The 17,901-nt window shown below is 42.0% G+C and overlaps 1 protein-coding gene across 1 annotated transcript; it reads right to left on the bottom strand.

Annotated features, from left to right (window-relative positions):
• Positions 1-619: 619 nt before the first annotated feature.
• LOC110795954 (phospholipase A1-IIgamma) lies at positions 620-17,351 on the bottom strand. Its single transcript, XM_056828487.1, has 2 exons — positions 16,604-17,351; positions 620-1,579 (listed from the first exon to the last, which is right to left on the bottom strand). Exons 1-2 carry the CDS (start codon positions 17,312-17,314, stop codon positions 956-958), a joined length of 1,335 nt encoding a protein of 444 aa, XP_056684465.1. The 5' UTR covers positions 17,315-17,351; the 3' UTR covers positions 620-955.
• Positions 17,352-17,901: the final 550 nt, after the last annotated feature.

Below are 17,901 nucleotides of genomic sequence, written 5' to 3'. Positions count from 1 at the left end.
AACGCGTTCATGTTATAGTGTAGTGTCACTTCACACCGAAGTCCAACTAAATATAAAATTACATTTTACAAAGATAAATCTATTAATATTACATGTTACTTCGCATCTATTATTTTCATAATTTGTAAACTAAATACTTTTTAAGAAAAGTTTATATAAAAGGAAAAAATAAATAAAGTAGAGTTTTATTTTTGGAAAAAAAAATTGGTGGAAAAAAATTTGCACAATGAAATGACTTATGTTTGGAAGTCAAGATCTTTTAGCTTAATTATTTTTATTAGGTAAATGAAGACGTCAAATATTAGTTAATTAATTCGGGTCTATAAGTTAATTCTACGTTCATTTTGTTCCATATTTGCAGTATGTTATGGTAGGTAATTGCCATAACCACCATGTATATATTTTTTTTTCCTCTGTCAAGTTAATTCTATCAGTTTCACTTTTAGAAAATTTTGGGGAAAAAAGAAAAAAATGTTGGTAGGAAAATATTACACGTACTAGGAAGTGACACTTCTTATCTTTGGTGTTTTTGTTTTTTTTAGAGAAACTTAATGTCTGTTTTAGGATAATGTAGTAGATTGTAAATACAATACAAAAAATTAAAATATATAGTCATTGATCAGATCATAGCTATACCCGAAAGTAATACGTACAATAACACACAAACACAATACATAAACATTAATTAAGCGATCTTCAACGATCGAGTTTCATTGAAAACCATACACCATACTCCTTTGGTCTCATTTTAGTTACCCATTTTGGCCAATTTTTGTGAGAGCTTTTTGGTCAAAATAGGACAAGTACGATCGAGTTTCATTGAAAACCATACACCATACTCCTTTGGTCTCATTTTAGTTACCCATTTTGGCCAATTTTTGTGAGAGCTTTTTGGTCAAAATAGGACAAGTAAAATGAGAAAGATCCTTTTTTTTAGGATAGAAGTATTGTAATGTTACTTAATCATCAATTCATCATCCTCCATTTCATGATCCATCAACACCCAAGAACCATCAGGCTGTTGAACCATACCCATATATTTAAGAACCCACCAACCAACCGGAACAAGATATTCATCTTTCAAAAATTCATAAAACTTATTCAAAAGCGCCACGTCACGTTCCACAACCAACTTAAACCCTTCTTCACTCCCTCGACTCCCCGCCACACCATGCAAGTAAACCTCGAGGTTATGAGATACAGAAAGAAGCCTCGGGTTTTTTAAATACGCCGATTCAGTTGTATCAATCATCAGTTCCTTCCCGACATCGGTATAATCGATTAAAGGATAATTAGGTACGAAGTCTTGTGCGTTTCGAACACGTAAGATTCTTAGATCGTCGTATTTTGACAATGTCTTTTTAAAGTTTGAATCTCCGACTCGAGGGCTAGCAAATAGTATGGCCGTAACTTTGCACGGTTTGGATTTTGGTGAGTTTTTTGGGTGGTTGATTTTGTTAGCAACAATGTCGGCTGCGTTTAATGTTGCGAGGGCTGCGCCAAGACTGTGGCCTGTCACTGTTATGCTGATCTCTTCGTGCTTGTATTGTTCCACTAGTTTTGTCAGCTCTGTTAGAACCTAGCTTGCATTTAATTTCATCACAGGAAAGAAAAACTAATTAGGTGGAGTAAAATATATCAAAAGGTCTTGCGCGCACAAGATGTACAATAAATTTATTATACACCAAGATAACTTTTACCCATTTTTTTGCTAACTTTAACTTAGTTTTGATTAACTTTTATATTAGTAAAAAAAGGTTGATAGATAAACATTTTAAAGAGTTCAATGATTAATTTTATACATTATTAGTGATTTTGAACAAATAAGTTTTATTAAAATGAAAAAATTTATCACTAAAAAATAGATAACTTTTACATATATAAGCTTAACTTTTAAGCATTTTTGAGTTAAATTTTACTTCGGTGTACAATATTTATTGTACAACCCTTGTAAATAAGAATTTGTGAAAACCTATTTAATCAATGTTAGATGTAGCCATGACTCATTGCGGAATTAGTTGTCATATTGCCATACTATGTATTTATTTGTCACCTAGGTTATGTTCTTTAAGACTGAATTTAAGACGGGAAACCTCTGAGGTGAACTGAACTGGACATGTTGAAATTGAACTGTTTATTGGAGCAGAACTGAACTAAACTGAACTTAACTTATTAATTGAAACTAACTTAACTTAACTTAACTTATTAATTGAAATACAAATCTAGGAAAACAAAAAACAAAGTCCAAAAGGAAATTTTATTACAACTTATTTCAGATAAGTTAGATAATTTTTTTTCCTTTTGAGGAAATTTTTTTCTTAGTGTATTTCGTAAATCTATAGGTATTAGGGAAAAATATTACTGATTTAAGATAAAAAAGAACGTTAAGATGAAAATTATATTTCAATTGCTAATATCAGACATTAAAGATATATGTTGAATACGTCATTGAAAGTCGATTATGATTGGAATACTACCATATCAAAGAAGCGATTCCAAAGCATACATGCACGTACGTCATTAGTAAATTGGATGAATAATTTCATATTGATGTTTTAGATTATAGTACATAGTATGTTATTTAGGACTAATTATTATTGATGGCAAATTATTAATGATATATTTCCTATTCTCTTAAAAAAAAGTTCAGATAAGTTAGATAGATTTGTTACATTCAGATTACGGAAGACATGTAAATAAATATAATGGAACCCTTCATTTCAGTAGGGGCATAATATTTATGCGTGTTACATTACATGTGATAGAACTAATAATCAATAATATATATTCCGTGTTATTTTATAACTCTAAAGGATCCAAAACCGCTATGAGACTACATATATTCCGTGTTATTTTTTATTTTTTTTGAAATTCATGCTATCCAAAGTCAAATCATGTCATTAATTAGTTGATGAAGTCGTATACCACAAATTTCGTAAACTCTTTATACCCTGTGTTCATGTTCTCCACAATGTTAGCATATTGGATTATTAGTTAAAAAGCGGATTAAGTGAGGTCTAGGCAAGGTCGTGTTCCGCATACTCTTACCTTAAAACTATTGCCGGCTCAATTACTTAATGGTATAATTAATTTAATATGAACCTTTTACTTTTGTGACAATTTATATTTTGAATCAGATAATATATATTAACTCCAACCCATTAATTTAATAAAAATATATACTTATATTTTTAACTTCATGGTTACTGGTTAGTACAGAAGAGCTAGCTAGATAGTACACTAGATATGCGTTGCATGTTTAATTGTGATTAACTTTATTTAATTTGATGCAAATATTCATAATCCACCCCCCCACCCCCCACAACCCAAATGCAATGTTCGTAATTATTAAAAATAAATGTAGGATGTAATAGCTGGGAATACAAAAAAAATGGGCTTCCCTAGCACTTAAGTTTCGAGCTTGGCCTAAAGAATTTTACGTGAACATTATATATGCAATTATGCACGTATCTTAATTAACTAATTACTAGCTAGTATAAATGTATAATGAGGAGAATGTCCATTTTAGTTATGCAAGAAAAATAAAACTCAAAAGGGGCATAAGTAAATTTAATAAGGGGGCCATTTCAATCTGGAGAATGGTCATTTTAATCGGGTTCTTTAATGCTCCAAAAGTCCACCTCTTTTTTTTCTTCTAAATGCTGAATTATTATGAAATTAATCCATGTTGTCATTTCAAAACACGAGCTCTACAGCTCGTCCTTGTCAATGGTTAACTCCAAAGGAAAAAAAAACTCTAAAAGAAGTATTGTTAGTTAAGAACAGTATGAAATGTAGACAAAATTCGATAGAAGGTATTAGTTTCCAAACTGTTAGATTTATTACTAGATCAAAATAATTAGTGATGTGGGTAAAAATACCCTGGCTTACGTGGCCCAGTTGCCGTAAGACACGTGGCACTCCCTGACCGGCTGGCCGCCTATTTGGCTGCCACTTAGGAGTCACCATGTGCTCATGAGTGACTGGCCTAATTATGCCAACCACTTTAAGGCCCATGGCCCATAGGGAGTCTTATGATGGTGACACATGTCACCATTTACACACCAACCAATCATATGAGCTCACCTTAGGGTTTCCCCCAAAAGGGGGGGACTATAAATATTCCCATTTCTCAATAAATGGACACACAATTCTAGATAGAGAAACATTCTACTACTTACTTTAATGCTTTCTGTTTATTAATTACATCTTCCTTAAAACCCGTGTCTTACTTAAGCATCGGAGGGAATACTCCTTCGGGAATATTCTTGTTTTGTAGGTACGCCCCCGACGTGGACTGGACTCGACACTACGTGGAACCTGATACCTCTTCGTCATCATATAAAGGAAAAACTCCCACAACATTTGGCGCCGTCTGTGGGGAGGTAAGGTAACATGGTAGACGTCCAGCACTTCGGAGACGCGCCCATCAGTCGAAACGAAAATGACGAAACCGCAATCAATGGTGATCGTCCTCCTCGAGGGAGGGACGACAGAAGCCACCAGTCTGTAGGGCAGGACGGTCGTCCTGAACCTCCTCCTGAGTCGCAACCCGAGCAGGTTCAAGTGGAAGATGAGACGGGTCAACCTTTGTTTCCTCCAGGCGGTCACTTGAGGGCTGATGCCGACATAGTTATGGAAGAGAACCCAGACTTGCCTGTGTCTGCTGGGCAGCTTAAAGATATCCTAGCTGGATTCAAAGCACAGATGGACACCCTACAAGATGAGATCAAGATTATCCGTTCTCAGTCTCAGGGGACGGGAATTCCATTCTTTAATGGACTGACTCGGTCTAATGTCTGGCGGCAAGACCAAGCACGAAATGACGATCATGACAGACACTTTGACAGAACTAGAACTTCCTTCCAGCCCATAGCTCCGCGTCAGATCCTGCCAACTTCTCGGCCTGAACCTGGACCGTCCCGAAGAATACCGATCATTCAGCTAGATAGGCCCCAAGAAACTGAGCTGTCAGATACAGGTTCCACTCCTGTCATGCAAGATTCACCCCTCGCTGCCCCTTCGCGCCGTCTCACCAGGACTCATGTCAGCCGCGCGGACAGCGAGCGGCGTAGAACATCCCAGAATAGAAGGCAGGATCCAATATGCCATATTCAACAAGGGGTAGCCGGCATTATCCTCGATTACACTACCCCATTCTGTGCTGATATCATGAATGCTCCCAAGGAGCCTAAAGTAAAACCACCTGCTATTGATGCCTATGATGGCACGTCTGATCCTGATGTACACCTCTTGGCCTATCGGCATCATATGTATGTCTAGGGGACTACTGATGCAACATGGTGTAAATACTTCCCGTCCACTCTTAAAGGAGTTGCCTCCAAATGGTTCGAGAAGTTGCCTGCGGGAACGATCAACACATATGCCGAATTGGAGATGTTATTTTCAGCAAGATTTATGGCTTATAAAGAAGAGAAAAAGACGAGCATGCATTTGGGTCGAATACAGCAAGGAAAAGACGAATCTTTGCGAAGCTATGTTCGACGTTTCAATTTGGAATCAGGACAGATTCCAGACCTGCCTGACGGGGTGGCGTTTGATAATTTCTTTAGGGGACTTAAGAAGGGGTCCTTTAAGTTCGATCTGGTGAAGAAGAGCGTGAGAACAATGGCTGATGCTTTGGACGAGGCCGAATCCTTTATTCATGCCACTGAAATCTGTTTGGTCCCCAAGGAGTCTAAGGGAGCAGAGATTGCAAACCACTCCCAGCGGAAGGACAAATCGGAGAAAAAGTCCAACCGTCCGAATGGGACGTGGGCCATTGAAAAGAAAGGATATCAAGCAAACGCCTCCCAAGGACAGAAGAGGGGACGCCCCTACGACAAAGAGAGGTTTGAATATAACACTGACTTATACACAATATTGCTGGACGTCAGTGATAGATATGAGATTGATCGTCCGTTCCCAATGAAGTCGCCGGTGGAAACGCGGGACAACTCTCTCTACTGTAAATTCCACTGTGATGTGGGACATGAAACTAAAGATTGCAAGAGTTTGCGTAGGGCCCTTGATGGGTTAGCCGCCAAGGGATTCTTGAAGTCGTATCTCAGCTCGAGCGCAGGAGGAAGTGGTAAAAAGTTCTACAAGAAAAGCAAGTCACCGTCATATCGACGTGATGACAATGACACTGATCCAGAGATTGTAGCCGTCATCTCAGGAGGTTTAGCCACTGGGGGACCAACAATGAGAGGTCAAAAAGACTATGCAAGCCGGTTGGTACAGGTCATGTGGTCTGGAAAAGCCCCAATTGACCATTTCCCTAAAGTGGAGATTTGTGAATCTGGCAGGGGCAAGATCGCCACTCCACATGACGACCCCTTGGTCATTGAATTGAAGGTGGCAAACCTCAAGATAAGGCGTATTTTAGTAGATACGGGGAGTTCGTCAGACATTATCAGCACGGCTTGTCTAAGTCGTCTTGAGCATGATCCAAAGACAATTGAAAAAATACATTATCCTATCATTGGATTCAGAGGCGGCATAATCCACCCCCAGGGGATAATCACTCTGCCCCTACGAGTTGGAGGCCGGCATCAAAGCAAGAGCTTGAACGTCCGCTTTCTAATTGTAAAGGACCTCACTGCTTACAATATCATACTGGGTCGTCCAACTTTGAATCAGGCCAAGGCAGTGGTCGTCACTCATCTTATGCTCATGAAGTATGTCTGTGATAAAGGTCAGGTCGGCACAATTCATGGTGATCAACAACTAGCAAGAGATTGTTACCTCACTACGCTAAGTCCCGAGGCTTGGGGGAAAACTAACGAAGCCAGAGCAAGCTCAAAAAGAAAACTTGATGAGATGGAGGAGAAAGTCAAGAAGGAGACCTTTACCATTGCCACGGCTCACATGGAAACTAGGCGGCCTGAGCCGGTTGGTGGACATTATGAAATCATCCTTGATGAAGCACGTCCAGATAGGACGGTGCCAGTAGGGGTCTCTCCTGACGACCAGCTTGGGGCACATTTAGTCACTCTCCTGAGGGAATTCCAGGACATTTTTGCTTTTGCTGTGGAGGAGATGCCGGGCATTGATCCAAGCATAGCTGTACACAAGCTCAATGTAGATGAGTCCTTAAAACCTGTTCGTCAGAAGAAGAGAAATCATGGGGAAGCAAGAAACAAAGCTGCAGCTGAAGAAGTGCAGAAGTTGTTGGAGGCTAGGTTCATTCGGCCAAGTCAATATCCAGATTGGGTGGCAAATGTAGTGTTGGTGCCGAATCCCAACAAATCCTGGAGAATGTGTGTGGACTATACAGATCTAAACAAGGCTTGCCCAAAAGACAGCTTCCCTCTACCCAAGATAGACAAGTTGGTAGATTCAACGGCTGGCCATGCTTTGATGTCTTTCATGGACGCATACTCGCGCTTTCACCAAATTCCTTTGTGGCCAGACGATCAGAAAAAGACGTCATTTCTTACTGAGCAAGGCCTATACTGTTACAAAGTGATGCCGTTCGGTTTAAAGAATGCGCCAGCCACATTTCAACGTCTAGTCAACACTGTCTTCTCTTGTCAGTTAGGACGAAACATCGAAGCTTACATTGATGATATGATAGTAAAAAGCAAGCAACGCGAAGAACACTTGGCTGACTTAAGAGAAACTTTTGAGACGCTCCGAAATATCAGATGAGGTTGAATCCAAAGAAGTGTGTTTTTGGGGTAACGACTGGGAAGTTCTTGGGATTCCTTATTGATGAAAGAGGAATCGAGGCCAATCCTGATAAAGTACAGGCAGTAATAGATATGACGTCGCCAAAATCAGTCAAGGAAGTCCAACGCCTGACGGGATGTCTAGCGGCCCTGGGGCGGTTCTTATCAAGGGCAGGTGACAAGTGTCATTACTTCTTCGGCACAATCAAGAAAAAGAGCAAATTTGAATGGACTGAGGCGGCAGAAACTGCCTTCGTCCGATTAAAGGAACACCTCCACACCTTACCTCGTCTTGTCAGTCCTCTTAAGGGGGGAAACTTTGTATGTGTATTTGGCCATTTCTGAGTGGTCCTTGAGTGCTGTCTTGCTAACTTAAAGGGAGGTTGTGCAACTCCCCGTCTATTTTGTGAGCCATGTCCTGCAAAACGCTGAATTAAGATATTCTCCAATTGAGAAGTTTGCACTTGCGCTGTTTATGGCCAGCAAGAAGCTGCGCCCTTATTTTCTGGCGCACAAACTAGTGGTATACACAGACCAGCCTTTGAAACAACCTCTTACTAAGATAGACGTTGTTGGACGAATGGTGAAATGGGCAATTGAGCTGAATGCATTTGATATCTCATATGAGCCTCGAAAAGCTATCAAGGAACAAGCATTTGCTGATTTCATTGCAGAAATGACGAGGCCGACTTTTGAAAAGAATGTGGCGACTCGGTGGACAGTCTATGTAGATGGCTCGTCAACCCAGAACGGGTGTGGAGCCGACATAATATATCAGTCTCCTGAAGGAGACAAGTATGAGTATGCCATGAGATTCAATTTCCAAATATCCAACAACGAGGCAGAATACGAAGCTTTATTAGCCGGTATAAAAATGTGCAAAGCTGCTGGAGCTCAAGAGATACTTGCCTTCTCTGACTCTAAGCTCATTGTGAGTCAAGTAAATGGGGACTATGAGGCAAGGGACCCTAACATGATCAAATATATGCAAGCTGTGCATCAAGAAATAGAACATCTAAAGAGCTTTGAAGCTAAGCAGATTCCCAGAACGGAGAACAATCAGGCCGATGCCCTGTCAAAACTAGCTAGCTCGGCTTCCTGTGATACACCGCGTCACGTATTTTGGGAAATAAAGGATAAGCGAAGTATTGAGCAGGAATTGTGTGCTCCTATGGTAGCTATTCTGGATCGGTCGTCAACCTGGATGGACCCTATCATTGCTTACAAAGTGGACGGTACGCTTCCGGACGATTCAAGTTTGGCCGCCAAAATACAAAAGAAGAGTTCTTGGTTTGAATGGTGGAATGGAGTTTTGTACAAGAAGTCATTTTCTAGACCCCTCCTGGGGTGTGTCACTCCTGAGAAAGGGAAAGAAATTCTAGATGATTCGCACCAAGGATTATGTAGCTCCCACATTGGAGGACGAGCCTTGGCAGAGAAAGCCTTGCGAACTGGTTATTACTGGCCCACTTTGAGAGAAGACGCCCTAGCCTTGGTGCAAAAATGTGACAAGTGCCAACGGTTTGCTCATCTCATCCACAGGCCGACCCACCCTTTCACTCCTATTATGAGTCCCATTCCGTTTTCCAAGTGGGGAATGGACCTGTTAGGGCCATATACAGCGGCCCCTAGAGGCCGGCGCTATGTGATAGTGGCTGTTGATTACTTCACCAAGTGGGTTGAAGCAGAGGCTCTCAAGAACATAAAGACAAGTGATGTGAGGGCGTTTATCTGGAAAAATATCATGATTCTCTTTGGAATACCTCAAGCTATCGTCTTTGATAATGGGCCTCAGTTTGAGACGCCTAAGCTGAAGGAGTGGTTAGCAGACCACGGCATACACAGCTGCTTTGCCTCTGTGGGACGACCTCAAGCCAATGGCCAAGTCGAGGCTTTTAACAAAATCATCTCCGAGGGGATCAAGAAGAAACTAGATGAAGCCAAGGGTCTATGGGCCGATGAGCTACCAAACGTCTTATGGTCCATCCGCACCACGGCTAAGAACTCAACCGGCGAAACCCCATTCCTGTTAGCCTATGGAGCTGAGGCCGTATTGCCCATAGAAATGTGTGAACCTACACTAAGGGTCATGTTATATGACGAGAATGCCAACTGGGAAATGATGAAGTTGGCCCTTGACTTTTTACCTGAAGTAAGAGGAAATGCAGCATTGAAGCAACAACTGTACAAGATAAGGATGGCGAGGGAGTACACCAAGAAAGTCTCCAAAAGAGTGCTCAAAGTAGGAGACTTTGTTCTCCGAAAAATGGAATCTGTGGGACGAGCCAACGAACAGGGTAAACTGACGCCCACTTGGGAGGGACCCTATGAGATCTATGACGAGGTCATAGTTGGAACCTATCGCATTCAGGACATGCAGGGCCGACCAATTCTACGCACCTGGAATGCAGACAATCTCAAAAAATACTTTTTCTAAGGTGTATTCTGACTATCTTTTATGAAAGAATCTGTGGTTTAGACAACGGCTGCTAATGGTCCTAATGGAGTAGTAGTCTCCCTTGTAACCGGCTAAATTCGCCTTACAAAGTATAAATAATACTACTCTTGTTTCGTCCTATTTATTACACTTTACTAACTTATCTAACATATGCATGCAAAAAGCCTAATCGAATAAAGGCCTAAGAAGTGGCCCCAGATTAGCACAACATTTACAAGCCTAATTGTTTGAAGCCTAAGAAAAGGCCCAGATTAGCATAAACATAGGCTGATCACCTATTAAATTGTAAAAACCGTTCCCGAAAACACGAACGACTATTTATATAAGGAAAATAGGTTCATTCCTATATGCCGCGGCATTAAACGTGCCGCTTCACATTAACAACTGGGGCAAATCCCCTAAATATTTCATACGCCGCGGCATCAAACATGCTGCGCCCAATTTACGACGGGGGCAAACCCCCATACAATGTGTCGTTTTCTTGAAAACGAATATTTTTCTAAGGCAAATAGGTTCATTCCTATATGCCGCGGCATTAAACATGACGCTTCACATTAACAACTGGGGCAAATCCCCCAAATATTTCATACGCCGCGGCATCAAACATGCCGCGCCCAATTTACGACGGGGGCAAACCCCCATACAATTTGTCGTTTTCTTGAAAACGAATATTTTTCTAAGGCAAATAGGTTCATTCTTATACGCCGCGGCATTAAACGTGCCGCTTCACATTAACAACTGGGGCAAATCCCCCAAATATTACATACGCCGCGACATCAAACATGCTGCGCCCAATTTACGACGGGGGCAAACCCCCATACAATGTGTCGTTTTCTTGAAAACGAATATTTTTCTAAGGCAAATAGGTTCATTCCTATATGCCGCGGCATTAAACGTGCCGCTTCACATTAACAACTGGGGCAAATCCCCCAAATATTTCATACGCCGCGGCATCAAACATGCTGCGCCAAATTTACGACGGGGGCAAACCCCCATACAATGTGTCGTTTTCTTGAAAACGAATATTTTTCTAAGGCAAATAGGTTCATTCCTATATGCCGCGGCATTAAACATGCCGCTTCACATTAACAACTGGGGCAAATCCCCCAAATATTTCATACGTCGCGGCATCAAACATGCCGCGCCCAATTTACGACGGGGGCAAACCCCCATACAATTTGTCGTTTTCTTGAAAACGAATATTTTTCTAAGGCAAATAGGTTCATTCCTATATGCCGCGGCATTAAACATGTCGCTTCACATTAACAACTGGGGAAAATCCCCGAAATATTTCATACGCCGCGGCATCAAACATGCCGCGCCCAATTTACGACGGGGGCAAACCCCAATACAACTTGTCGTTTTCTTGAAAATGAATATTTTTCTAAGGCAAATAGGTTCATTCCTATATGCCGCGGCATTAAACATGCCGCTTCACATTAACAACTGGGGCAAATCCCCCAAATATTTCATACGCCGCGGCATCAAACATGCCGCGCCCAATTTACGACGGGGGCAAACCCCCATACAATTTGTCGTTTTCTTGAAAACGAATATTTTTCTAAGGCAAATAGGTTCATTCCTATATGTCGCGGCATCAAACATGCCGCTTTACATTTACGACAGGGGCAAACCCCCATACAAATTGTCGTTTCCCTAACAACGAATATTTTCTAAGGCAAATAGGATTACTCCTACATGCCGAAATAAACAGTAATCCAACTGCAAAAAGCCATACAATAATCCCCATACCCAAGTTCAGCGGCAATCATACTGATTGATTGACTTGTGTCAATCAATCAACTAAAATAAACTTGGGCATGGGAGTCTGGTCCAGAGACTTGCAAACACCTGCTCTGGGGCATAAAATGGACGGCCAATCATACACGACATAACTAACAGAGAAGGCGTTTAAAAGTCTCAAACTAAAAAAGATAATATAAAAAGGTGACGAATCACCACTGGTCTGCGCTCAAAACGACGCCAAATTCAAGAGAAAATTAAAAATTATTCAAACAAACGCCCTAGGCGTTAAAACAGAAATAAAAAGTATTCATTACAGACGCTCTAGGTGCCATAAAAACTGATTTTGATTTTGATAAGGGGAAGTGGAGTTAGGACCCAGCAGGACGAGCAGCGGCAGAATGAGCGGAGGTCGACGTGCCCACACCATCTGGACCGTCGACAGCAGGCTTTGAGGTTGGCTGAGCTGAAGTCCCTTCTTCCTGAGCCGGTGAGTTCACCTCCTCACTTTCGGCGTCGGAATCCTCAAAAACGGGAGGAAGAAGACCTTGTTGCTCGGCCTCAATAATTGCACCCTGCTTTTTAATTTGCCGCTCAAACCAGGCGAATGAGAAGTCCTCCATGCAGGCGTCCCAGGCTCGGCGAGTTCTCTCTCTCACCTCCTCCGCAGCTAACTTGGCCTCGGCCTTGACCTGAGAAACCTTGGCCTGAGAAGCCGAGACCATCTCTTCGAGACTGGCCACTTGCTGGCGCAAGCTCGCAGCTTCCTTCACCTTGGCCTCGGCCTCCTGGAGGAACGACTGGGTAGAAAGGGCTTCGGCATTTAGAGTTTCGATAGCAAGAACTTGTTCATTAATCTTGATCAAGCACTGCCTCTTATCACTCCTCAGGACGGCCAGCTCCTTACTCTGAGCTTCAATGGTCTCGTGCATCTCCACCCGAACCTTCTCTACCGTCGCTATGGCATAGTCGCCGGCATCGGTAGCCTTATGCACCTGCCGCTGAAGCTGACTGGTGACGTCAGCTCGCCAGCGTTTAAAGCCTTCAGCCTTAATGAGCAGCTGTGGAAAAATACAAGTAAGAGGGGATAAAATTATTAAGTCAAAAGGGGAAACAAAAAGTTGGACGCTTACATCCAAAAGGACCGCCTGCATAGCCCCAAACTGCGCATCCGCCGCTGGAGGGAATTGGTCCGCATATTCCTTCGGCACGGCCTTGATCACCGAAGAGATGATCTTAGCCTTATCCCGGGAAGAGAAGTGCCGAGACGGAGGAATATTGCGGACCTCATCGTCCAATGCCGCCTGCCGACCAGAAGCTATACAAAGAAAAAGCAAGAGATTATGCAAGTCCTTAACCCAAAAACAACTAAGTCTAAAAGAATCCTAAGCATACCTGGATCATCTCTGCCGCGGGGAGGAGGACGAGGCGCCTCAGGAGTCCGAGCCGCCTGAGCCGATGGAGGATCATCCTCACCATCGAGGATCTCCACCGGAGTAGGAGACGCAGCTCTCTTGCTGAGGCCGGCTCCGCCTTTGGCGTCCCCCCGCCTGGCCGAACCCTCAGGGGGAGGGTGTTGCCGTAACGGAGTTACAGCCATGGGGACAACCTCCACAGGACAACCTCCTCAGCCTGGAAATGGACCGTGATCTAATCCCATTCCTGCGCCGTTAAGGCCGGAAACTCCTCCTTCCCTCCTGCAAAGCAAGGATTTAGCTGCCAACGGCTAAACTTCAGCTCCGCCTCCTCGTCGGCGGTCCACATCACCACCCACCTCATTCTCCAGAAGTGATGTTTTGACGGCTTGTCAAAAGTGGTGGCATACTCCCCTTTGTTAGCCAACTGGAACCAACCTTCGGCTCCCTTCACTTTCTGAAAACGCACCAGTCTAAGAAATACATTGAAAGACGGCTTCAGGCCCAACAGCTCACATTTGGCGACGTACCCAAGTACGTTCGTCCAAGAGTTGTGGGACAATTGATAGATGCCAATGCCGAACCCATCCAAAACCTCCTCCACAAAGGGATGGACTGGAAAGCGTAATCCACTTTTAAAGGCTCCAGCATATACAGGGAACTCGCCTGGGCCCACGTCAAAAATAGTGGACGCCTCACTTTCAGGAAATCTCATATCATAGCCCGGGCCGGTATTCATACCAGCGGCATAATTTTCTTTATGCCTCTCCAGCCATTTAAGCCACTTCGGGTCAGCCCCAATATGACCCGCATCGATTTGAGCATTCTCACCCTGGACGCCCCCAGCAACAACCCGAGACACTCCAGTCACCTCCTCTTCAGCTTCTTCACCCACAGCCTCGCCGCCGCTCTCATCTGGCTCCGACTCATCGAACGAGGCGGCGGGCTGTTCCGATGGACCAACTTCCATCTCTTCCATCCAAAACTGGTCAAAGTAAGTATCTCCTTGACGAGCACTACTAGTCTCACCTGGGGGAGTCCGGCTTATTTCCCCCGCCGGCACCTTGATGGATCTCCCTCCTGAGAAAGAAGGGTCCATCTGCTGACCTCTAAGCCGCAAGTCAGCAATGTTTTCCGTCTTTTTCGTCCTCGCCATCGTGTCCTGCATAAAGACGCAATGGGAGGCCGAACTTAACGACGGGCTTAAAAGGAAACAATGAGGGATATTGGTGCGGCGCAGATCAGACCACCAAATCCAGGAGCTCCAACCTTAACGGCTCGAGAAACATAGGCCATTGTTCCAAAAGAAAAATAGACGACGCCAAGATTGACAAATAACAAAAATACAAAAAATAACTTATTGAAATCAGGCCCTTACCTAAAAAATAAAGGAGATGATGGCGTCACAGGTGAGCGTCACGAAAAGAAGACGAAAGGCTTGTCCGGTCTTTCCTTCGTTTTAAGAGAATGGGCCGAATCGAAGAAAGCGCCAAGAATCTCTGTAAAATCTCTCTCTAGAAAAGCACAGAGGTGAATTTTGGAAAGTGAAAAATGAAAAATTTACCCCTCTTCACATATATATAGGGAGGGCAGAATGGGAAAGGTCGCCACGTGGCGCACTCTCCTCGGTTCAAAAAGCCCAATCAGGAGATCAGGGGTCAAGGAAGGGCATCACGCCAACCGTCTTACTTTAATACCCTTCTTGAGGGGCAAATGATGTGGGTAAAAATACCCTCGCTTACGTGGCCCAATTGCCGTAAGACACGTGGCACTCCCTGACCGGCTGGCCGCCTATTTGGCTGCCACTTAGGAGTCACCATGTGCTCATGAGTGACTGGCCTAATTATGCCAACCACTTTAAGGCCCATGGCCCATAGGGAGTCTTATGATGGTGACACATGTCACCATCTTACACACCAACCAATCATATGAGCTCACCTTAGGATTTCCCCCAAAAGGGGGGGACTATAAATATTCCCATTTCTCAAGAAATGGACACACAATTCTAGATAGAGAAACATTCTACTACTTACTTTAATGCTTTCTGTTTATTAATTACATCTTCCTTAAAATCCGTGCCTTACTTAAGCATCGGAGGGAATATTCCTTCGAGAATATTCTTGTTTTGTAGGTACGCCGCCGACGTGGACTGGACTCGACACTACGTGGAACCTGATACCTCCTCGTCATCATATAAAGGAAAAACTCCCACAACAATTAGTGATTATATAATCCTACGTACTACGTGCATAATATGATGTACTTTGTAGTAATATAGACATATAGTGATACAATTATAAAATAAAATGATAAAACTATGTTGATCGATGTTAAAGGTAGATGGAGGAAGTAGCTTTAGTATGCAATTTATCACATGTACAAACTACCATTCAACGTACAGCGTACTTGACGTAGAATCTCTCTAGCTATACCCAAACTGGAACGGTAAACCACTTTGATCCAACGATGAAGACGTGGCGGGGAAGTTTTTTCTATTACATTATAACTAAATGACCATGCAAAAAAAAATCGACTTCTCCTGAGAAAAATTACATAAAAATGATACCGCCAGGTCAGTTTTGCTAACTTAATTTGACTCGTTTTATCTGAACTTATTTCAGACAAAATATATACTCATCTGTTTCAAAAAAGTTACAACACTTTGACTAGCACGTTTGTCAAAATACAACTTAATTTGATCATATATCGTTGTCTAAAAAATCTTAAATTTTAATACTTCATCCGTTCCGTAAATATCGTACCATAGTTGACTTTTACTCCTCTAACCATTATTTTGACTCCTAATATCTCAAATCGTGTGCAAAAAAAATTATAAAAAATCAATATTTAGAAAATATATATATCGATACAAATCTAACATGACCCTACATGACTAAAATTTTCTTACATACGAATCAGAAAAAATGGCCTAAGTCATAGTGTGAATAGTGTAAAAAATAAATGGTGCGATATTTCCGGAATAGATGAAATATTATGAAAGAAATAAATTCAACGATATTTTACTTGATAACATTTGCTTGATAACATTTGCTTTGAATAAATTAGTAAATATATATGGTCAAAGTTGGTGTATGAATAGTGGCAAAACTAAAAGTTTTGCAATTTTTATAAAACGGAGGAAGTATATGTTATGCTATCAACAAATTTAAATAACGTACTGATCAAAAAGGTTTTTGGTGTAATGAAAACAAGTTCTGCTTTAAACAAAATAAATTGAACCAAACAAACTTTAACGTTATCCCAATTCACGGAGTAGTAATTATAGGAATATAGGATGTATGAATTGAACTAACCTGGTCCCTTGCACTAGTCTTGTCAAAGGGAGAAGACAAATTCTGAGTTGTATAGATAGAGTGCCACCCTTGATGAACCTCAGGCACACCACCATCCCCATCCCCATCACCATCATGCCCAAAAATATCAGATGCTGAAACTTGAAACATTTGAAAATCATTTAACCATTCTAAGAATTCAACACTCCCTCTCCATGCCACTACAATCTCCCTCCTTCCCAACAACTCCACAGACTTATCGTCCGCCACCGCGATGTATCCCATAAAATTCGTATCCTTACTCCATGGCTCGATCGACGAGAATGGCTTGAATATAAAGGCATCAGGAACTTCTACCCCAGAAGTTGCATAAAAGAATTTCGTAACACGGTACTTATAAGGGTGACCTAAATCAAGACCTAACTTGGCGAAGAAGTTATTCTTATTAAAACGACTAGCACCCGCGTATTTAGAGTATTTATCTCGATTAAAGGTGTCATATGTTGCCTGAGCCATCTCACCATAGTAGATGATGGTTTTTCGGAGATCCTTATCGAGTCGTGGCTCGAGTAAGCCTTCCCAGTGATTTTGGCCCATTAAAAGTTCCCATCTATCGGCTATGTAACCTTCATCGGAGCTCGAGTGGTGACTGGCGCTGCTCGGCCGCCATTTAGGTGGCGTAGGGACTTTGGATATTTTTTTACGGAAGAAACGTTTGACAAAGGAAGACATGATATATGAACGAGCGCGTCGAAAAGGCTTAGCTAGCTTAGGCTTTTTCTTCAAGTAGAGTAGATAAGCAAAGATGTGCAATGCTCTTTTATGTCTATATATTGGTTCACTAATTAATATGCTTTGTTGATGTAATTTCTACTTTAATAATTTTCATAATGTATACGGCATTGCCAGCATGATCAATTAAACTTTTGTATTAATTTGGGAATTGAAGCTGTCAGTATAGTTGAAAATGTATAAGTGCTTATGTTAACATAGTTGACTTAAACTCTTACTTGTTCAAAATTAGTTCCAAGAAGAGCAACAATGTCCAAAAATAAACTACTTCTTTGGTCCCTGTTTTATTGCCCCATACGCTCATATTTTCCTTTTCGGGTCTCACTTTGATATTGATCCATATCCTAAATGGTCAATATTTTCACTTGGTCTCTCTTTATTTCTCTCATAATGAGGTTACTTAATCAACTTACGCATAAAGCTATGAGGTAAAAGGGGACGGAGGGACTAGTTTACCCAAAATAAAATTGCATGACTTGGTAGCTCTTCCTACCTCTGTTCCAAAATGGTATACCGTTTTAGTGTTT

This window comes from Spinacia oleracea, chromosome 5 (assembly GCF_020520425.1).
Source record: "Spinacia oleracea cultivar Varoflay chromosome 5, BTI_SOV_V1, whole genome shotgun sequence".
Lineage (NCBI taxonomy): Eukaryota > Viridiplantae > Streptophyta > Magnoliopsida > Caryophyllales > Amaranthaceae > Spinacia > Spinacia oleracea.
The sequence above is the reverse complement of the archived record's forward strand: the minus strand, read 5'-3'. Positions and strand labels throughout refer to the sequence as shown.

Bases quoted from the DNA above. Each gene is read 5' to 3' on its own strand.
- LOC110795954 (XM_056828487.1), bottom strand. From the start codon at position 17,314: ATGTCTTCCTTTGTCAAACGTTTCTTCCGTAAAAAAATATCCAAAGTC. The intron at 1,580-16,603 runs GTTAGTTCAATT...AATGCAAGCTAG, and splicing joins AGACTAGTGCAAGGGACCAG to GTTCTAACAGAGCTGACAAA.